General features: G+C 31.7%; 2 protein-coding genes and 1 non-coding gene across 3 annotated transcripts; all 3 read left to right on the top strand.

The window, feature by feature from the left end:
• Positions 1–380: 380 nt before the first annotated feature.
• TRNAS-CGA lies at positions 381–462 on the top strand. The gene has a single exon. It is a non-coding gene; the product is annotated as a tRNA-Ser (tRNA).
• A 942-nt stretch (positions 463–1,404) lies between these two features.
• On the top strand, positions 1,405–5,024 carry LOC124927355 (ankyrin repeat-containing protein At5g02620-like). The gene is made up of 4 exons (XM_047467759.1): positions 1,405–1,974; positions 2,699–3,117; positions 3,728–4,130; positions 4,439–5,024. The coding sequence occupies exons 1-4, from the start codon at positions 1,518–1,520 to the stop codon at positions 4,975–4,977; spliced, it is 1,818 nt and encodes a 605-aa protein (XP_047323715.1). The 5' UTR covers positions 1,405–1,517; the 3' UTR covers positions 4,978–5,024.
• Positions 5,025–18,051: 13,027 nt separating this feature from the next.
• Positions 18,052–23,760, top strand: LOC124923686 (ankyrin repeat-containing protein NPR4-like). The gene is made up of 3 exons (XM_047463653.1): positions 18,052–18,520; positions 20,428–20,846; positions 22,693–23,760. Exons 1-3 carry the CDS (start codon positions 18,052–18,054, stop codon positions 23,758–23,760), a joined length of 1,956 nt encoding a protein of 651 aa, XP_047319609.1.

Raw genomic sequence — 23,760 nt, forward strand, 5'->3', positions numbered from 1 at the left:
CCTTTTTTTAGATTTTTTTCCATTCAATTTAATTCCCTGTTTTTTATATATATATATTAGGTTCAAATCATATATCTAATTTCTGACTCAGTATTTGAAAAAATGAAGTTATAAATTATTTGAGAGGCATAAAATTGTCACACCTAGATAATAAAATGTTGATAAATCTTACTTGAACTAAACTTTCTAGACTTTTATGTAAATAATAACTACACAATCTCTTATATCCATTAACTTGATGCTAATATTTGAGCTATTTTGGTAGTGTTCCTATTCTTCTGATTTGTTTGTTACTTTTGTAAATATCTCTATTATGCTTAAACTATTTTTGTCTAACCAATATTATACAACTAAATAATAAAAATAACTATTTTGAAACAGTCAACATGTCCGAGTGGTTAAGGAGACAGACTCGAAATCTGTTGGGCTTTGCCTGCGCAGGTTCGAATCCTGCTGTTGACGTTTTTATTTTCTTTTTTTGGGAATACTTATAGTGAATAAAACATGTATTTCATATAAATTCCAACACAACCAAGTCATATATTATTAGATAACTTAAAAAAGAATTAAACATTATCTCCAACTTCCAAACCATATAGTTCCTGATTTGAGAAACTTTAGTAAAGTATTTTGTTTTCAAACAATTGTTCATTCAAATCAATATATGTGTTAACAAAGTCTTTATCAAACTAAACTATGTTATTTTTGTCAAAAATAATACAACTTAATATATTTGTTTAATAAAATATAATTACGAAATTGAAAAATAATAATAAATTGATTTATTTCGTTTAGGGCATTTCAATATTTATATATATATATATATATATATATATATATATATATATATATATATATATATATATATATATATATATATATATATATATATATATATATATTGTCCCTCTTAGATGTATCATAACCAAAATAATACAGTACTGCTAGATTAGTTAACTTTTATTAATATACAAAAATATCATACAAAAAAAATGATATATTTTTTTTTCCTGTTTAGGGTATCACGAACTTCGGATTGTTTAAAAATTAGTGAAATAAATATATGTAAATATAGTGTCTTATATCCAATGAATCATTACCAATCTTCTAGATAATCATATAAGGTCAAATATATGGACTTTATTGTGTATATATAACATATAAAGTGGGTAAAGTTTAGAGACTAGTAGTATTATAATTTAACAATAATTTATGTGCTTATTTTCAATTATTTTGTTAGTTTCTAAATTTAATAGTCAACCCTATATATTAATTGGATACACACACGCATATTTTACGCGTACAAAAAGAAATTCTTTATTTTTTATTTTTTTTCATTTTCCTCATAAAATGGAAGTTTCTTTGTCCTTTCTATTCAAACCTTTCACTCCTCCTCAGTCCTCACAACATTGCAATTTTTTAACCATAAATGTGTATGATTATCACTTACATGAAGTATTCAAGCTAGTTTGATTCTAGTGAAAAGAAATTGAGATTGAGATCAAGATCGAGATCGAATGGATAGGAGGCTTCAAGAGGCTATAGTGAAAGGAGACTTATTGGCCCTTACAAAACTAGCCGATGAAGATGAGACCATATTAGATCAACAAATATCCGGTTCGATGAACGGAGTTTTACACTTGGCTGCCCGATTCGGTCACAAGGAGATGGTGGCCGAGGTGGTGAGGCGACGACCGGAGTTAAGGGCGATAGAGAATCGTGAAATGGAGACTCCTCTTCACGAGGCTTGTAGGGAGGGTAACATGGGGATTGTTATGATTTTGCTCGATGACCGAGATAACATAAGCGTGTATAAGGTTAACAAACGAAGGGAGAGCGCGCTTTTTGTGGCGGCGGAGAAGGGAAGAATTGATGTGGTTAAGTTTTTGATTATGGAGTACCCTAAGATTTTAATGTTGGAGATTGATTTGGAGTTTAGTTCACTTCATGCTGCTGCCACGGCTGGTCACACTGGTATTAGATCTCTTTCACTCTATTAGGTTATAATATAATTCATTCGTTTTGATTCATTATTCATGAAAAACTAAAACAATTAGAAGTATGGTTTAATTTAATATAAATTATCACAAGATAATCAAATAAAAATATATAACAAAGTAATAATTTAAGTCAACTTTAAGTTGATTAGTCTCACGGAACAAAAACTAACAACCAAATAAAAATTAACAAGAAATTATCAATTGATTCCATTTTATTATGACAAATGTTTTCGACGTTTATTTGAGTTATAGTTTCGACAAACATAAAGTTTATTGTTTGATGGGTTGCGTCTCACAAATAATATTTGTGAGATCTTCGCAAAAATATGAATCATTTTTAGAATTTTCTATAGCTTTTTTCTTTTAGGTTTTTTTTCAACTCTTATTAAAGAGAATGTAAAGGATGGGACCGTGCATGGTGGTTGCCTTTGAATTTTATGTCGGCCAAATGACTTTCACACTATTGGTTGTTATGGTCAATAATTAAATTTTTATTTTAATATATACAAACGGACTTTAATATATAGTTATAACTATTAATGAAGCGATTAATTTTATGCTTAACAAAACTAATATAAAAGAGTTTTGATTTTTACTTAAAAATAAATTACCTAAAGCTTGTTTTATTTTGGGTTATTTGTGATTTTTATTAGATTTGCTGATAAAAAAAAACAAAAAAATTATTTTATGTTTTACAGATGTGGTTAAGGAATTTCTACTTGTTAGACCCGAACTTGCACTTAAGAACGATACAAACGGTTGCACACCGCTGCACATAGCGTGTGGCAAAGGTCACATTGGTATCGTGAGGGAGTTCCTTCGGTTCGACCTAGACCTAGCATTATCACTGGACCACGAAGGTCGAATGCCACTCCATTGGGCAATTTCAAGAGGTCAAGTAAGTGTTATCGATGAGATATTGTCCATGAGCATAAATCTTGCTAGTGTTATCATAAGCGTTAGTGGAGAGACGATCCTACATGTGGCGGTTAAGAACAACCAATATGAAGCCCTCAAATACTTGGTGGAGACTATCGATATATCAGTTATGCTTAACTTGCCCGATAACAAGGGAAATACTGTTCTCCATCTCGCTAGTGCTGGAAAATTAACTCAGGTGAGAATAAAATCTCTTAAGACATGAGTAACAAAAGAATAATTTAATTAGTTAAAAATAATAATAGTTACTCTTAGTTTGTTAATATAATTAGAAAAGTATTATGAGAACACTAAAAAAAAAAAAAATTGCAAGAAAGAAAATTTATATCATGCCTAATTTTTATTTATTAATAACAATATATGTTATTCATGAAAAGAGAGTATCAATTAAAATGGATCAAGGGTATTAAGTATTAATATTTTAATTTTAACTTTGTCAAACAAATCTAGTTATGTTTCATTTGGAAACATTTTATGCAATATGCTTTATTTTGGTAATTAATTTGAATACAAAACGTTAATAAATTTATAAATATATATATATATATATATATATATATATATATATATATATTTAATTAAGTTACATTTCAATAACAATTTTCTCATTTAAATTCATAAATAAATGAGATATACTTAATAATAAAAAATGTTTCCACAAAAATTATTTACTATTTATAATTTAAAGATAACCCAAACAATTAAATGTTTCCAAAACCTGTTAATATGTCTTTCAACTAGTGTATTTATTTATTTATTTTCTTGATGTTTCTATAAACTATTGGCAGATGGTGAAGTATCTTCTCAAGTTAAAAGTGGAAGTAAATGTCCTTAATCACAAAGGTTATACAGCTTTAGATGTGATTGAAGCAGATGCTAGCAATTCAGGTTCTATTGCAATTGTGCCAGCTTTGTTAGAATCTGGAGCCAAAAGATGTGACCAATTACTTCCTAAATCAAGAGAAATTCGACAAATACCCGAACCCGAACCCGACTTAGACAACATTCGTTTGTCATATTCATTGCCACGATCTAGGGTTTCACAATCCCCTCAAGAACGACTCTCTAGGCGACACCAACATCGCCGACGTAGGTTAAAGCAAACCGAGCACCATATGGAAGGTCTAAGAAATGCAAGAAATACAATAACAATAGTTGCGGTCTTAATAGCAACAGTAACCTTTTCAGCAGGTATATTTAATTTATGTTAGATGTTTTATGTGTTATTTTTATTTATTTATTATTAATGTTAGAAACTAGCGTAATCCAAACCTACCCATTTTTTTTATATATCGTTTAAGCTATTTTAGTAGGTTATATATTTATGAGTTTTATTTTGATGTTTCTATATTTTTGATTAGGTTATAAATATTACACATGATATTATAAGTAGTGCACATATCTATTTCCCCCCCTTTTTCTAATAGTACTACAAGTGATCTTTGCCAAATTATGGATCTATCTAAAAGAATCAAACATTTGTTTTATTTGTTCCGCAGGTGTCAACCCTCCTGGGGGATTCGATCAGAGAACAGGCAAAGCCATGATAGGTAAGAAAAATTCGTTTGTTGTATTTACGACGTGCAACATATTGGCCTTGTTCTTCTCTCTTGGGATCGTGAACATCTTAGTGAGCATTATTCCTTTTAAGAGAAAATCAATGATAGAACTCTTGAAAATCAATCACAAAGCGTTGTGGCTATCAACAATTTTCATGGTTGGAGCCTTCATTGCGGCCTTATGGGGCATCGTGCCTCACGATGGGAAACGAAAGTGGGTCGCCGTGGAAATTGTGGTTATTGGAGGAGGGTGCACGAGTCTAGTGTTCTTATTTCTGGGTGCTTTGATGACGAGACATTGGTATAGAAAAATGGAATGGCGAAAATCTAAACACAACCAAAAGGGAAAAAACGAAAGCCCTATTTACAGCAATACGAGTCGTGTTGATGAAATGAAGACCATTAGAAGGGGAGAAGGTAACGAATCTAGTACTAATTCCGACCTAGATAGCTCGGATCTAGGGTACATAGTATATTAGTAATAATTAAATACTATATATTTGTTTATGATCTTATTTCAATTGATCTAATAATAATGTATCTACTATATTAGATCATTTATATTCATTGAATACTCATCCATAGTTATATGTTGTGTATTTTATTTTGTCCTAACTTTATGTCATAATTGACTTCCTTAGTAGTTCATGATAATTTTAAACAAACTGATACGTTTTTAGATCGAGATGAGAGAAAGAAGGCTGACGAATGATAGCCGGATAATTGATGAAGAAGATGAGAAGTAGAAAAGTGAGCCAAAAGCTCTTACACTCAACAGCATGCCTAATGTGAGAAATCTACCGAGTATAAATACCCAGATAGATTCAGTTACAACTTATTGATTGCTGGCATAACAGACAAGGGCCAAAATGAAAAGATAAAGTAAGTTCAAGGTCTAATTGATAGCTGGCATAACAGACAGGGGCCAAAATGAAAAGATAAAATAAGTTCAAGGTCTATTACATATAAAAGAGAAATTAATAACTAAACCTAAAATAGTTCATCCAACTGTCCTCTAGTAGATGGCTTCATAATATTCGTCGGATCATTTGTAATTACAGTTTGTAACTGTTGTAATTGAAAAAGTTTGTTTATATATTTTTATGACATTTTTCTAATTTGATCTTTTATTTTAAAAAGAATTTTCCCAACTATAGTTCCATATCATAAATGTTTTTTTAAAGTATAATATTTTTATAATTAAGTGTTTTAAAATTTCTCTTAAATTTTTTAAAGTTCATGCAAAAATTATATATTTAATGTTTATATCCTTTAATTGTGTTAACGATAGTGCTAAAAAAAATATTATTGAAACTAGTCTTTCATTCACATGGGAGACTCACATCTCCCACTTACATTTATCTCTCCATAATTTGTACGAGTTTTTCACATTTTTATTATATATTAAATGGTCAATTATCATTTGACAGAACTTTTATCGGTGTTACTTATCAACAATCAACTAAAAATAGTTTAATTATCATTCTGAATATTTGATAGAAATTCTTCTTATATTGTTTTATTATTTCGTTCGATTTGTTTTATTTGAACTCTTATAACTTAAGAACTCAATTGAATAAATCTTTCAAGGGACTTAAAGTTGATTTTTTCTAGAAAATTTATTTTTATAAAATTTTCATATAATTTGACATATAAATCATTAATTGTTTATTTTGATTTGATTTTATATTATTTATTAATTAATTTTTTATATGCACTCTACAGTTCAATGTATTGAGAATTATTTTTTATAAAATAATTTTTTTTTATTCATTATTCGTTTATGCTAAGAAGAACTTTTTTCATGGTTATTTCATTTAGAAATTCACACAATGTTTTAAATGGCAGTATTATTTGGATTGTGTTATATTTTTCAAAAGAAATAAATTTATGTCTAATAATTATTTTACAAAACAATACATATACCAAGCTTCTAATCATAATTAGATTTCCTTATTTGTACATATGCACTTATCTAATTAGAATTCACCGACAATCTATATAGATATATACAGAGAGGCAATGATGTATCCTGTAACGCCCATAAATCATTTTTTTTGAGAAAATATTTATGCAAATATATTTTTATGTTTAAAATTAATTATTAATCAAATTTAAAATAATCGGTTAGATTTGAAGATATTCAAAATAAATATTTGTTTACATTAAAAAATAATTAGTTTAAAAGAATGATTTATTTGAATAAAGAGTAATTGTCAATTGAATGTAAAATCAATAAAAATTATTTGTATATTTAATTAGTGATTATGTTGAGTTCAATACTTGTTGATACTCAAGAAAATGCTTTTAAAGACGGATATTTAATTCATAAAATTTTAACTATTTATTTAAAAATTTAGTTTTATTACCTTTTTATTTAATAAATTATTTTTCAAATTCTAGTAATATAAAAGTTTTTTAAAATTGTAAAATAATATTTAATTGCTAGTACTCTATTAATGTTGAGAATTATTGAGAAAAATATCTATGGTAGGTGTTAAAATTAAAAAATAAATTTAAATAGGCCTTTATCTAAATAATTTTTATAAAAATATTTTAAAATTATTTTGAATTTATTTTCTATTATTTGAATTTTTAAAAAATATTTTAGGGATTTTAATTGTTAAAAAACAATTAGAAATTAAAAACCCCAAACAATCTTGCCCTTAGGTAGGTGTCCGGATCGCAAATCGGATCGAACACGTAGGTTTGGGTCAGATTTGGCCCGGAGTCAACGGGTCTAGGTGCCTGGTAAACGCGGAGGCTGAACTTCGGTCGCACACGTTGATCTTCGATCGAAAACCATGTATGACTAGCTTTCTTGGTCGAAAGCCAGACCAACATAGAATTCTCGGTTAGAAGACAAGCGTTGGCTGGCCAAGGTGAGAATCCTCAGTCCGATGCTAAGATTTCTCGGTCGGGCATAGAAGATGGCTGATTTTCTTGGTTGAAATCCGACCAAGGCTAAACTCCTCAATCGGATGTCTAGATTCCTAGGTCGGTTATTAAGAACACCAACTACAGGCTTTGATATTTCGATTGAAGCTTTCATACTTTGATTTGAAGACATGCGATGCTTCATCTAATCATAATTAGGGATAACAACGGGTACCTTACCCGTCGGGTAGTAAAGTACCTATCCCCGAACCTAATTTTCAATTTACTACCCGACCCATATCCCGAACCTGACGGGTATCTCTATTTATATCCCCATCCCCGACAGGTACCCCATTACCGACACTAAATATAAAAAATAATTATATTTATTAAACACATTTAAACTAAAATTATATAAAAATATATAAATTAAATATAATATTTAACTAATATGTTATTACAAAATATAATTGATTTTAAAATATTAATAAATATTTTATTTTTAAACAATAGACAACTAATCATTGCTACATAATATAAATTCATTCATATTATAAAAATATAAATAAACTTAAATATGATAGTATATATTCTTAAATAAACACAGATTTTAAAATTTATTAAATTAGTTCTCTCAAAAAAAGAATTCTCCTTAAATAGACTTTTTCAACACAGGTAAATTACAACCTACAAAATTAATAAAAAAAAATAATATTAACGATAGAATTATTAGTTGAAACTTGAATAGTTTTCATGTTTGGAGGTGTTAAAATCATTCTTTTTATAAAAGTTAAAAAAATCAAATAAAATAAAGGTAAGAATTAATATGATTATTTAATTTATAGTCGTGTTATACATTATATATTAATATTTATAAAAATAATAAATAAATAATATAATGAACTTTTATTCTCTAAACCTTGTTAAATATAGTAAAATATTTAATATATTTCAAATAAGTTTATTGATTTATAAAAGTGATTTAATGCCTTTTAATTAAAAAAACGCTAGTAGTATGTGGGTTGTGAATAGAACTATTATATGCCTATCTATAATAGAAAAAAAAAAGTCAATCAAGAAATTCTAACCTTGACACAAGAATAGTTATACAAAAACCAAAATAGTCACAGACTCTATTAAATTAAAATATAACTGAATATTTCAATAGAAACAAGAACATAATTTACTAAATAATAAAAAACTTCATTTTTCACTACCCGTCTTTGACTCCATACCTAATTTAAAATACCTGAATTTAACAATCGGGTATCGGATATACGGATATCCTTGCCATCCATAAACATAATGATCATTTTTAATAGTGAAAACGTTTAATTTGAGCCGAACAATTTTTTGGCATGATTTTATTTTTCAAGATTTAATTCAATATAAGGGGCTTACAAATAGATTCCTTATACATGTTAGAATCAATTGAAACTAAAACATGAACACTAGCTATGTTTTAACCAATTTCAAAACTGAAACTTTTTAGATTTTTTAGATTTTTGGTTTTAAACAAACATGCTCAAAACTGATTGGTATTGAACCATGTAAAAATTTTGAGAGAGAGAAAATAATATTTTTATTGTTAATATTCAATACATAAGGAGTCTAGTGTTTAAATAATGGAAATTACATTTGCAGGAAAAAAAATAATTTGCAGAAAATGAAATGATTTAAACAATGAATAAAATAAAAACATATCAATTGATTTGAACAATGAGTAATATAAAAATCAAATCAATTATAATTGATTTGAAAATCAACAACAAATCTTCAATCAAGTAGCAAATCAATTATTCTCATTGATTTGCTACTGATAACATTCCATTCTCGAAATTATTTCCTTCCAAGGAGGATATAGAGATAACTCTACACTCCCCCTCAAGTTGGGTAGTTGATGTTGAGACTGCCAAACTTTCCACATACTTCCTCAAATCGACTTGGTGAATATGTCAGCCACCTGATTGTGGGATGTAACGTAAAGGGTGCAATAGAGCCTTGGACAGAGATTAAAGAGGATGTTGCCAATGTGATGAAATGTGGATGACAACGAGTTGGCTTTGAATTGCCGGAGTTTCGCTGGATGACAGTGAGTTGGCTTTTAATTGTCGGAGTTTCATTGGAATTTGATGACAGCAAGTTGGCTTAAAACGCTAGAGTTTCGCTGGATGACAATGAGTTGACTTTAATTCGCCGGAGTTTCATTGGAATTTGATGACAACGAGTTGACTTGAAACGCCGAAGTTTCTCTAGATGACAGTGATGTTGGTGTTCTTTGCCATTGTGGGCGGGTTTTAAATTCCGGGTAAACGGGTCAGGGTTTTCTTTTATGAAAATGGGTTAGAGTATAAATACTTTTTTTTGGTATTTTTCTCATAACAGAGCAAATAGAGAGAGAGTGAATTACAAATCTAGGGTTTTCTGGTTTCTTTCTTCTTCTTGTTCTTTGGCTGATCCAGAGTGAGAGATTGGGGGAGTTTTTGATTGTGGAGTAGTCCAATCATTCCTAGTGTAATCACTTCTTTCATTTGAGAGTAGGGCATGTTTTGATTTCTAAGAAGATCCATAGTTTTGTTGTTGCAAAACCCAACAGTGGTATCAGAGCAGTATTAATTGGTTATCTGTTTTAACATTGGAGCAGAGTGCTCTGCTGGTTATTTGGCGAAATTCATAGAAGAGATCAACTGGTTTCTTTGCTGGTGTTTTTGTCAGTTGTTAAGGCAGTAATAATGGGGAAATCTAGAAATGATATGGCGAGTCTGAATGGTAAAAACTACAAGCAATGGAAACTGATGATCAGTGATCTGTTAGTTTCAGATGATTTGAATGAAGCAATTGAAAATGAGGGTGTTAGACCTGAAACTACAAAAGAGGTTGATTGGAAAAAGATAGATAGAAAGGCCTGCAACTTTATTCGTTCCTGGGTTGGTGTAAATGTTGTGCACCATGTTGAGAATGAGACTACATCGTATGGTGTGTGGAGCAAACTTGAAGTTCTCTATGCTGGGAGGTCAGCAGGGAATAAAGCAGCACTGGTACGAAGGCTGGTGAATCTGAAGTACATTGATAATAAATCAATTGCTGAGCACTTGAATGAATTTCAAAATATTTTGAATCAACTGAGTAGTATGAATCACTTTTAGTCCTTGGATCTTTGCCTGCAAGTTGGGAGACACTTATTATCACTCTCAGCAACTCAGCACCAAATGGTAAAGTCAACATTGCATTTGTCACCAGTTCCTTACTTGATGAGGAGAATCGAAAGGGGGATAAACCCTCTAAGTCTGATATGTTGGTGGCTGATAGAGGAAGATCAAAAGATAATAGAAGTGGTTCGAGCAGGGGAAAGTCTAGAAGCAAGTCTAGAGCTCCAAAGAAGGATGGTGCTTGCCATTACTGTGGAAAAATGGGTCACTGAAAAAATGAGTGCTGGAAATTTAAAAATGATAAAGCGAAGGGTACAGTGAAGCCCAGAGAAAAGAAAGAACAGAGTGCAGATACATCTGCTTATGCTTCAGATGGTGAACTGACATATGCTTCTAACTGTCAAGACTCCTGTCTTAGCACATCTTCAAATGAAACAGCATGGATTGTTGACACAGGTGCCTCATTCCATATAACTCCACACAAAGGTTACTTCCAGTCCTACAAAGCTGGTGATTATGGTGAGGTTCGCATGGGTAATAGTGGTGTGTCCAAGATAGTTGGTCTGGATGATGTTAGAATTGAGACAAACATGGACTGCTTCCTGACATTGAGAGATGTAAGACATGTTCCTGATTTGAGAATGAATTTGATTTCAGCAGGTAAGCTCGATGATGGAGGCTACCATAATGTTTTCAGTGGTGGAGCATGGAAGCTAAGCAAGGGTTCATTGGTTATTGCACGAGGTAAGAAATGTTGTTCCTTATACAAGACAAATTTGAAAATTGTCTATGATGCGGCATATTCTGTTTTAATGGAGTCATCCTCTGAATTGTGGCACAAGAGATTATGTCACATTAGTGAAAAGGGGCTGAATGTTTTGATCAAGAGGAATGAGTTGCTGAATCTCAAGGATGCTCATCTTGAAAATTGTGAGCATTGCTTGAAGGGTAAGCAGAACAGAGTCTCCTTCAGTAAGTCAAAAGCTGAACTGAAAAAGAATGTCCTTGAATTGGTCCATACAGATGTTTGTGGTCCTATGAAGATTAAATCCATAGGCGGTGCTTCCTATTTTGTAACCTTCATAGACAATGCATCTAGGAAGGTTTGGGCTTATGTTATAAAGTCCAAGGATGAGGTTGCAGCAAGGTTTGAGGTCTTTCACAAGCTGGTTGAAATAGAGACAGGAAGAAAACTGATGAGGGTGCGGTCAGATAATGAGGGAGAGTACATAGGCTCATTTGATGATTATTGCAAAGAGCAGGGTATTCGACATGAACAGACTGTGCCCAAGACTCCACAACAAAATGGTGTGGCAGAGAGGATGAACAGAACAATGTTGGAACGGATGAGGAATATGCTCTCCCATACCAGGTTGGCTAAGCATTTCTGGGCTGAAGCCATGAGCACTGCAGTGTATGTGATCAGCCGTTCTCCCTCCAAGCCATTGAATAATAAGTGTGCAGAAAGCGTCTGGTCAAGTAAAGATGTTAATTATGACTATTTACGTGTTTTTGGTTGCAGAGCTTTTGTGCATATTCCAAAAGATGAGAGGTCTAAGCTAGATGCAAAACCCAGACAATGCATATTTTTGGGGTATGGTGATGAAAAGTGGGGATACATGTGTTATGACCCAGTTGATAAGAAGGTTTTGAGAAGCCGGGATGTGGTATTCCTTGAAGATCAGACTATTGAGAATTTTGAAGATGGTGAAAAGCTTGATGCATACATACGTGACCTTTCTGGTCTTGAGTTGTCTCATGATGTTGAGGAGACAAGGCCACATGTAGCTTCAGACTCATATAGTGATGATGATGTTCCTTAGGGTCAAGCTGTAGGTCATGGAAATGATACTAATACTGAAACTGATCTTGGTGATAATGTTGAGGTTGATTTTGAAGTTCAACAAGAAGATGGAAATCAACAGAATCAACAAACAGAGGTACTTCAGAGGTCTACTTGGGAGAAAAGATCAAGTTCTAAGTATCCTGCTACAGAGTATGTTCTTCTAACTGATTGTGGGGAGCCTATATGCTATAAGGAGGCTCTTGAGGATGCTCATAAGAAAGAATGGCTAGCTGACATGGATGAAGAGATGAAGTCATTGCTGAAAAATGGCGCATATGATCTAGTTGAAAGACCAGAGAACAGAAAAGTATTACAAAATAAATGGGTGTACAAGATCAAGCAAGAAGGTGATGATAGCAAGACAAGATACAAGGCTAGGCTGGTTGTCAAAGGTTTTGGCCAGAGGCATGGAATCGATTATGATAAGATTTTCTCACCGGTAGTGAAGATGACTTCTATCCGGGTGGTGTTAAGTCTAGCTGCTTGTATGGATCTTGAGGTTGAACAACTTGATGTCAAGACTGTATTTCTCCATGGTGATTTGGATGAAGATGTTTATATGAAGCAACCTGAAGGTTATAATAAGAAAGATGAGTAAAGCAAGGTGTGCAAACTTGTCAAAAGTCTGTACGGTTTGAAGCAAGCACCAAGGCAGTGGTATCTTAAGTTTGAGTCGTTCATGACCATCCATGGGTACATAAAGATGTCTACAGATCACTGTGTCTTTGTGGAAAAGTTTGCTTCTAATGATTTTATTATACTTCTACTATATGTTGATGACATGCTGATTGTTGGAGAGACAAGCTCAAGATTGCCAAGTTGAAAAAGGATTTGGCTAAGTCTTTTGAGATGAAAGACTTGGGTCAAGCAAGACAAATTCTTGGAATGCAGGTCATTCGTGATCGGGTGAAGAAAAGGCTATGGTTATCTCAAGAGAGATATATTGAGAAGCTTCTAAAACGATTCTGTATGGACAAGGCAAAGCCAGTTGCTTGTCCATTGGCTACACACTTGAAAATAAACAAGACAATGTCTCCCAAGGATGAAGAGGAAAGACAAGAAATATGCAGTGTTCCATATGCTTCAGCAATAGGCAGTCTGATGTATGCAATGGTCTGTACAAGACCGGATATAGCTCATGCGGTTGAAGTACTTAGTCGTTTTCTTTCAAATCCTGGTAAGACACACTGGGAAGCGGTTAAGTGGCTAATGAGATATCTTCGAGGGACCTCCAAATACGCTTTGTGTTATGGTACTGGAAAGTCACATGTTGAAGGGTTTTCTGATTCAGATATGAGTGGTGATATTGACACAATGAGATCAACTTCAGGGTATTTGTTTACTTTTGGAGGAGGAGCTATATCATGGCAGTCTCGTCTACAGAAATGTGTTGCTTTGTCTACTACAAAAGCTGAATATATTGTCATTACAGAATGTTGTAAAGAAATGAGATGGATGAAAGAATTGTTGAAAGAAATTGGTATTGCACAAGACAGGTTTGTGGTGTTTAGTGACTCACAGAGTGTTATACATGTGAGCAAGAATCCAAGTTTCCATTCACGTTCAAAACACATCCAAAGAAGGTACCATTGGATTCGTGAAGTGCTCGAGAAGAAGGAGTTATACTTGGAGAAAGTGTACACAGATGAGAACGGGTCAGATATGATGACAAAGGGCTTGCCAAGAGGAAAGCATGAGATATGTTGTGCCAAAGCCGGAATGGTTCTGACAGAAGCGTTACGATGATGAATGTTTATAGCAACATTCTCCCATGGCTCGGAAGGGGGAGAATTGTTGGTGTTCCTTGCCATTGCGGGCGGGTTTTAAATTCCGGGTAAACGGGTCAGGGTTTTCTTTTTATGAAAACGGGTTAGAGTATAAATACATTTTTTTGGTATTTTTCTCATCACAGAGCAAATAGAGAGATAGTGAATTACAGATCTAAGGTTTTCTGGTTTCCTTCTTCTTGTTGTTCTTTGGCTGATCTAGAGTGAGAGATTGAGGGAGTTTTTGATTGTGAAGTAGTCCAATCATTCCTAGTGTAATCACTTCTTTCATTTGAGAGAAGGGCATGTTTTGATTTCTAAGAAGATCCATAGTTTTGCTGTTGCAAAACCCAACAAGTGAGTTGGCTTTGATTCGCCGGAGTTTCACTAGAATTTGATGACAACGAGTCGCTGAATTAATTTTTTTGGATAAACTAACTTAGAATTGCAATCGTCTTCCCCAATTCCGTATCCTAAGTGGGTGTTAAGCACTTTGGGACAACCGGAGTTGATTTTATTGAAGGCATTTACATCAGAGTTGTTATCGTTGTTTTCAGAGGCAGGTTGTAGCAACCCAAGATTAGCGGTGAGGAGTCGACGAAGAGCATCCAGCTGGACGTCGGTCAAGGAGGCAGCACTTGAAAGCGGCTCTGATAACATGTAGAAACTTTGAGAGAGGGAAAATATATAATATTTTTATTGCTTATATTCAAGCCAAAACTACTCCTAACATCTTTCAAAAGATGTAAAGAAACTTTACAAATCGTAATTATTGAGATAAAGCTAAAGAACAAAAATCCAATTTTGAAAATTTTCTAAATCAAATTTGGGTATTTTCGATTTAGCTTGATTCGTTCAAATTGAATTCAACATAAAGCTTTAAAATGATTTTATGATCAAATTCAAATCAAGAAAATAAATAATCAAACATTATTCAAGATTGGTCGAATTTAAATGTAAAAATCTCAATTTAAATCAATAATTCAAATTACAATACGAATTAAAGTTTACTACGAGTTGGAGAACACTCATGAATTCTTCATGAAAATTTTGGAATGATAAAAAAAATGAAGCTTATAGCCTTACACAAAAATTTCGAAAATTTCAAACCAAGAGAAATTTTAATGGCGAATTTTATAAAGTTTAGATTAGAGGCTTGAGATTCTAATTCTTTGTTTTGTTTTACTCGAGGAGGACTATTTATAGACAACCAAGTTCGGTTGAATAATCAAGTTGATCGAATTCAAGAAAAAAGGCAATTTATGGATTTTGTCTTTATTTAGCCGTTATCATCCAATTAGGGCATCATTGCGATCACCATGTTAGGGTGCTCATTTCAACCTTTCAATAATCGAATTTGGTTGAGTATCGGCTGAGTTCTAGTTTTGAAAAATCAAAAGTTTTGGACGATGTTCATCTAGTTCGTCGCGAGGAAGAAGACAAGCTCGAGTTGAAACATTATCATTTCGAGCTAAAGCGCGATTGCACGTCTGGGCGCAGTGTTATGTCTTCGTCTGTTGGCGTTTGGACCTTCTATCTGCGTCTAGGCTAACGACGTTGATGCACACTGTAACGCCTTGAAATCTTTCGGCTCCTCTATTTATTTAATTTATCTTTATTCCTGAATTTGATTTAGAAAATATTTTAAATGAGTCGGGAATTGACTTTTGGATTATAGAGTCTCCACCTTGTTTTTCTACAATTAAGAAAATATTTTACGTATTTAAATGCATTTTAGAGATTCTGTTTTTGGTTTGGGGCTTGATTGCACTCGGGAAATGAGTCTCGTGCTTACTCTCTTGTGTTCTTCAGAATAACGGTCTCTACTTTAAAGTTTTAGTCAATTTTAAAATTATATTGTTTTACACTTTAAATTTATTGATGATTTAAATAATAATCATTAAAGATATTAAAATTTCAGAATTTAAATTATACTTGGAGATAGAATTTGATCGATTTTTTAACCTAAAAAATGATAACAAACTAGGGTATCAGTAACGACTTTCCTTTGTGAGACCATTAAAGAGTTTTGTCTTCTTCGTCTTTCTTTGCGCCTGACCTTATCTCATTGAATAAGGCTAGAGGGCGTGGCTTTACCGTGGATCTAACGAAGGCGTAATGTTCATCGATCTCATATCGGCTCTTCATCGTTTTTGGAAGAGATGAGAGGAGATGGCGATCGCTTTCATCTTCGTCGTTAGATGGGAGGTCGACAAGAAAGGGAACTAGGATTATGTGGGAGGTAGTTGAGGAAGATGCGCTAGGGTTATGAGAAAATAGGAGTCTCTATTTTTATTTTTATTTTTTATTATTATTATTATTATTATTATTTTTTTGTAAATAGGTCCTGGCAATTTTTTTATTTTATTTTATTTTAATCATAGGCCGGATATATGGGCTTTATATTTTTGCGTTGGGTCTGTCTAATGCTTGGGTATGGCCTGTCTTGATACTTGGGTCTGGCCTACTTTGGTTTTTAATATAGGTCCAGCCATTTGACTAAGCCTTGTTTGGTTTGGGTCAAATGGCTTATACCTCGTTGGTTTGTTTTACATATCTATATATTTTTAAAAATAACCTTGAATTATTATATTTATTATTATTATTATATATTTTTTAATTTAAATTGGGTAGGTAAAAAATGATGTCTACACGCACGTTAGTTGATCAAGTGTTGCGCAGAAGCGCTTAACTTTCGTTGTAGCGGGTGACGCGGTCTTATATGGTCCGTCGTATGAAGCCTGGGTGCTCATCTAATGGTCGCGTGGTCTGCAGTCAATTCATTTATTTTCGGTTGTACCGGATATTGCCCTCTTTCAACCTACAAAATATATAAAATATTAAATAGACATAAATATTTATTTATCTATTTTTTTATGAGAAATGATTAGATGAGAGAATTTGGTGAGGGAATGACGTGGCATAATCTTATTCGATGAAAAAATCAAATAATTTCTCTCTTTTCTCTCTTTCCTCCTACTTTTACATTTTCCAACCAATGAAGGCACGTCATTCCCTCACCAAATTCCCTCACTCTATCACTACTCTTTTTTATATATTTTTGGAGCTTCATAAAAATTAGTTTGTGATTTAGATGGATACAACATTTATCACAAATTATTTATTTAATTTATTTGAGTCATTTTAATTAATTTGGGATAAAACAAATATAATATTTATTTTAAATTATTTTATTTTCGTTATCTCAACCTTTATTCTAATTAATTGAGATTTAATTAATATAATAATTAATCTAATTAATTAATTTATCTTGGTTTGACTAATTTTGAATTTATTTATTCAAAATAATCATTTAATATTCAATAAATTTGGTAGATAAAATATTAATGATTACGGATCTAAAAATCTGATCAATTGGAGTAGTCTTAAAAAAAATTACAAGAAAATTATGAATAAAACTAATATATAAATTTAAGTTTTACATATTTTTTAAAATTAAATAAACAAATAATGAATTAAAAAAAAATTAAGGATAATATCACCTTTTTATAAAGTTTTATAATCTATTACAACTAAAATATAATTTAAAAGTTCACCCGAGCCCTACGGATCCGCCGTATTATAAAGTTTAAATGTATAAAATATAATTTAAAAGTTCTATCTTCTATTATAACTCAAAACTATAAGTTAAAGTGAGATATTTATAAGTTGGTAAATATTAAAATTTAACATTAGTTCAAGAGTTTAATTATTTGAATTTCTTTTATGAGTTTTTTAAAGTAAAAAGTCAACACTATATACGTGTGGAAATGGAAGTTTGTTTTTTTCTTTTTATTATTAGTGTTTGGTATGCAGCTTTAATCAATTGATTAAGATAACTTTATTTTAACCCTTTTTCAAACAATATATAATAGACTTTTCAAACAACAAAGTAGAAAATAAATTCAAGATCGAATGGACCGGCGACTACACGAGGCTATAGTGGAAGGAGACTTATTGTACCTTTCAAAACTAGCCGATGAAGATGAGACCATACTAGATCAAAAAACATCCGATTTAATAAACGGAGTTTTACACTTGGCTGCTCGATTCGGTCACGAGGAGATGGTGGTGGAGGTGGTGAGGCGACGGCCAGAGTTAAAGGGATCAGAGAACGGTGAAATGGAGATTCCTCTTCACGAGGCTTGTCGGGAAGGTAATATTGGTATTGTGAGGATTTTGCTCGACGATCAACATGTGGCTAGAAGTGACAAATGCGTGTATAAGGTTAACAAACGAGGAAAAAGCGCGCTTTTTGTGGCATCCGAGATGGGGAGAATTGAAGTCGTGAAGTATTTGATTAAGGAATACCCTAAGATCTTAATGATGGAGTTTGGTTTGAACTTTACTTCACTTCATGCTGCTGCCACGGCAGGCCACGATGGTATTCTCTATCTTTTTTCTTAATTAGGTTACAATTTTTATTCATTTTGAATTATTGAAAAAAAATAAAATAATTTGGTATAAGCATATGATCTCGTGGGTAAAGTATCATATAACTTCAAGTTTATTTTTTAAAATATCTATAATAACTTCAAAGATCAATAATAATGTTTCTTCCTCTTTATTATACACCTTTCCATTTTTTTTGATTTGTGTGTATTTCAACATTAAAATTAAATTAATCAAATATAAATATAATATCAGGATCAAAGCTTGTCCGTAAAGATTTATTTGAATAATTTATAGATTATTTTTTTTTATTAATGATTCTTTTGAAAAGAGTTTTTTTTTAAGTAAAAAAACTTAAAATTTATTAATATATAATGATAAAATTAATATAAAAAACATTTTAATTAATGTATTAAGTGAAATGTTTAATTATATTATGATTTTATAAAAAAAAAACTAAACAAGGACCAAAGTTCATGTTGGGTGATGTTTAGCAATAACTATGTTTGGGCTTGTATTTATTTGTTTTCATATTTTTGAAAATTTACACCAATATAAATCTATTATCGCAGCTTAAAAGGGATACAATAACCTATATAAATATATTATCGCAGCTTAAAAGAGATACAATAAGATTTTACATAAGTAAACAAATATCTCAGGTTTGATTCACATTAAAAATGCTCTACATTAAACGAGAGTAACAACGTCAGGAATCATGCTAACTTTTATGAGGAAAAAAAATTCCAAGAAACAAAAATATAGAATTTGACTCACCACGAAATATTCACTCTTTTTATCCAACTTCCATTTGGAGATTTTGGACAACTTTTTCCTAAATATAGAATTTGACTCACCACAAAATATTCACTCTTTTTATCCAACTTCCATTTGGAGATTTTGGACAACTTTTTCCTTGCCCCTGGTTTTATATACTTTCTAAATATTTTTAGAGAAATGATTGAGGGTAGAATTTGGAAGATGGAATGACGTGACGTAATCTGATTTGTTGAAAAACTAATATTTTCTCTATCTTCTCTCTCCTCACCTTTTATCATTTTTTCAGACATTGATGCGGTAACACGTCATTCACTCCACCATTCACTCTTTTAATTTTTCTCCTATCCCTCCTCATATTTTTATGTTAAAATTCATTAAAAATAATAGATATAGGGGAACGACTGGGGAGCCATTTTCCCGACGACTTCCACGTTGTGATGTTCTCAAAACACCTGTTGTATTGTTTCCTATATTGTCGTCATTTTTATTTAAGAACAAGACATTAGTGTTTTAAAAACATGACAATGCATTATTGAAAATATGACCCTATAAATAGTCGTTTTTATCACCTACCCAATTATAAATACACCTTATCACCTACCCAATTATAAATACAATAGGTGGTTAAAGCCTGAAAAGAGGTCTCTCCATTACTTCATTACATATATATTATAATGTAATGGTCGCATTTATTGGGTGGATGCCACCATATTATATTTATTGGGTGAATGAAATATTAATGTAATGGAGGGACCCTTCCACCACCGACCGAATTGTAATATTACAATATTGGGTAGATGATTTTGATAACTATTGGTGCTTATTGTCAACTTTACTATTTAATTAAATATATCCCCATCTTAATATATATTTAATAATTGGTGGAGGTTAATATTTGTGTACATTTTGTTAAGATATCATGGGTTATTGGGAATTTTAATGATTTAAAAATTAAAATTGCTAGAAAAAATAAAACATGATAAAATAATTTGCTTAAAAAGAATTCAACATCATACAAGCTGTGAAAGACTAAAATTAATATATTCAATTTATAAACTAACAAAAATCAAATTACTTAAAAAAAAACACACACCAGCTAATTATTGTAAGTTTTTGCAGATGTGGCTAAAGAATTTCTATTTGCTCGACCCGATCTTGCACTTAAGAATGATCCAAACGGTTGCACACCGCTCCACATAGCATGTGGCAAAGGTCACATTGGTATTGTAAGGGAGTTCCTTCGGTTTGACCAAGACCTAGCATCATCAATGGACCATGAAGGTCGAACGCCACTCCATTGGGCTGTTGCAAGAGGTCGAGTAAGTGTAATCGATGAAATATTGTCCACGAACCTAGATCTTGCCAACATTACCACAAGGGATAATGGAGAGACGCTCATACATGTGGCGGTTAAAAACAACCAGCACGAAGTCCTCAAGTACTTGGTGGAGACTATTGATATCTCTATCATGCTCAACTTGCCCGATAATAAGGGTAATACCGTTCTCCACCTCGCTTGTGCAAGAAAATTAACCTCGGTAAGTATAACATATCATAAAAGCATGCATGGATAATTAGTAGCAAATTGATCTCATAAGTTACAAGTTGAAAAACCAAGTGTATAAATGTATTACCTTAAAAGCAATCTAATGAATACCAGTATTATATATATATATGATATTCATGAAAAAAAACATCAATTGAAAAAAAGGGTATTCAACTATTAACACATAATTGTTAGTTTTATCAAATACAAACTAAATCAAACATACTTTTTCAATGAGAACAGTTTTTTTTGTCAAATAAAAAAATAATTAAAAATCTCAATTTTAATTCTCATTAAAAACTATTTGTAAATATTATAAAGAATATGGTGAAAATCTGTAAAACAAAAAAACAAAGCAGTTAGTTCAAATTATGACAAAGTCATAAGTTATTCAAATAAATCTTTAAGAAATAGTTATGATCATGTGTTTGATAAATCCTAATTTAAAAAAAAAAAAGTAATTAGTGACAAAATTAGTGTTTGATAAAACGACTTATAACCTAATTTAAATAATGAACTATTTATTTAAATTTATTCATTTGATAACAATTTTTTTAACTCACTTAATTATTTAGACTTAATTTCAAATTAAGTTAAGAATAATTTAACTCAAAAATAAAGTAAGAACTATAAGAGCATCTCTAATGGGCACGCAAAATTCATGATGCGTGCTATTTCTTCCAGGAATCGGACAATATTCCCAAACGCAAAATGCGTTTCCATTCCTTTTTTCGTGGCCCAACGCAACGGTTCATTCCACCATTTTGACCATTTTATTAAAAGGGCTCTTAAACTATTTCTTTTATATAGTTTTTTATATCTGTATATGTAAATTGATTTTTCAACTTCCTTTTTTTACTTATAAGATAAAAATGTTTTTTTAAATATATAATTAAATCATTAAATTGTATACTTGAAATTTTATCTAATTTATTTTATATTTTTACGTTATATTTTATAATTTAAATTTTATAAATTATAAATTTATAATTTTAAACGGTAAAGAATAAACATAGAAATACATAAAAAAAAAATTAATTGTATCCTAGTTTTATTAAATGAATGAGAAAAATTAAGGTTAAATATGTATAGTTGATAAATATATAAATAATATTAATAAAGTTAAAGAAAATAATATTTTAAGAATATTTTTTTGAGTTTGAAAATGAATTTTTAGATTGAAGATGAATTACTGTATAATGTGACATATACTATATTTTGGGTTTGAAAATGTGTGTAGAAGATGGTATAAACAAAAATGTCTTTAAATAGATATACGAGATTTACATTAAAAAATCACGGTAAATATAATCTCCTTATAAAATGAGGTTAATAAACTATAAATATCTCCACGAGTACTTTTTTTAGCTTGGGTTGAGTGATTTGATCGGAGATATTTGTAGTCTATTTTCTTCACGAGTAAAAGTACTTGAGTTCGGGGTGTTACATATAGTATTAGAGTCAACTCGATGGTAAGAACATACAAAGTGTCACGGAGAATATTTCTTGAATTATGCAGAATTAAAGTGTCACGTGGATCACTTGAGTCATAACTAAGAGAGTTTATGACTCTAGAAGTTATAAAGTCCACGTCTCGAAAAATCAGAGTAAAAATACTAGGGCTAATAAACTATAAATAACTTAGTGACTTAGGCGGCCTAATGGTTTTGTCTCCTAAATAATATTTAATTAACTATTTAAGATTTATTCAAAGTACTAACTAAATATGGTGAAATATATTCTTAAGAGTAAAGTAGTCTCTTAAATTATTTTTTTTCCTTTGTGCCTTACAAAAATGCATGGTTTATTTTCATGATGTTTCTATAAACTATTGGCAGATGGTGAAGTATCTTCTCAAGTTAAAAGTGGAAGTAAATGTCCTTAATCACAAAGGTTATACAGCTTTAGATGTGATTGAAGCAGATGCTAGCAATTCAGGTTCTATTGCAATTGTGCCATCTTTGTTAGAATATGGAGCCAAAAGATGTGACCAATTACTTCCTATATTAAGAGAAATTGATCAACAAATACCCGATCCCGATCCCGATCCCGAGCCCGAGTACGGTCCCGAACCCGAACTCAAGCCCGATCCCGAACCTGAACCCGAACCCGAACATAACTTAGAAATAAATCACTTGTCATATAATTCATGGATACAATCAAGGGTTTCACCATCCCCACTTCAGCACGAATCTGACCATCGTCGGCGTAAGTTAAAGCAAATCGAGCATCATATGGAGGGTCTAAGAAATGCGAGAAATACAATAACCATAGTCGCAATCTTAATAGCAACCGTAACCTTTTCTGCTGGTATCAACCCTCCCGGGGGCTTCGACCAGAGGACTGGCAAAGCCATGATAGGTATGAAAAATTCGTTTCTCATATTTACGACATGCAACACATTGGCCTTGTTCTTCTCTCTCGGGATCGTGAACATCTTAGTGAGCATTATTCCTTTTAAGAGAAAGTCGTTGATGAAACTCTTGAAAATCAATCACAAGGCATTGTGGCTATCGACGGTTTTCATGGTAGTAGCCTTCATAGCCGCCTTGTGGGGTATAGTGCCTCATGATGGGAAACAAAAGTGGGTGGCCGTGGAAATTGTCATTATTGGGGGAGGGTGCACGGGTTTAGTGTTCTTGATCCTTGGTGCTTTGTTGACAACACATTGGTATAGAAAAAAGGAATGGCGAAAGCGCATGTACAAGAAGAAAATTGAAAGCCCCGGCCCTTGCAGCGATATTAGTGGTAAGAAGAAAATTGAAAGCCCCACATGTAGCAATACTAGTCGTGTTGAGGAGATGAAGACGATTGCGATGAGGGATGAATATAACGAATCTACTACTACTACTACTACGAATTCTGACCTAGATAGCTCAGAACAAGCAGGGTTCATATTATATTAG

Source organism: Impatiens glandulifera, chromosome 2 (assembly GCF_907164915.1).
Source record: "Impatiens glandulifera chromosome 2, dImpGla2.1, whole genome shotgun sequence".
NCBI lineage: Eukaryota > Viridiplantae > Streptophyta > Magnoliopsida > Ericales > Balsaminaceae > Impatiens > Impatiens glandulifera.

What these genes read in the sequence shown, in the direction of transcription:
- LOC124927355 (XM_047467759.1), top strand. Translation starts at nt 1,518, where the DNA reads ATGGATAGGAGGCTTCAAGAGGCTATAGTGAAAGGAGACTTATTGGCC. An exon ending in TGCCACGGCTGGTCACACTG is followed by an intron (nt 1,975 to 2,698) that starts GTATTAGATCTC and finishes TATGTTTTACAG; the next exon opens with ATGTGGTTAAGGAATTTCTA. An exon ending in GTGCTGGAAAATTAACTCAG is followed by an intron (nt 3,118 to 3,727) that starts GTGAGAATAAAA and finishes AACTATTGGCAG; the next exon opens with ATGGTGAAGTATCTTCTCAA.
- LOC124923686 (XM_047463653.1), top strand. Translation starts at nt 18,052, where the DNA reads ATGGACCGGCGACTACACGAGGCTATAGTGGAAGGAGACTTATTGTAC. An exon ending in TGCCACGGCAGGCCACGATG is followed by an intron (nt 18,521 to 20,427) that starts GTATTCTCTATC and finishes AAGTTTTTGCAG; the next exon opens with ATGTGGCTAAAGAATTTCTA. An exon ending in GTGCAAGAAAATTAACCTCG is followed by an intron (nt 20,847 to 22,692) that starts GTAAGTATAACA and finishes AACTATTGGCAG; the next exon opens with ATGGTGAAGTATCTTCTCAA.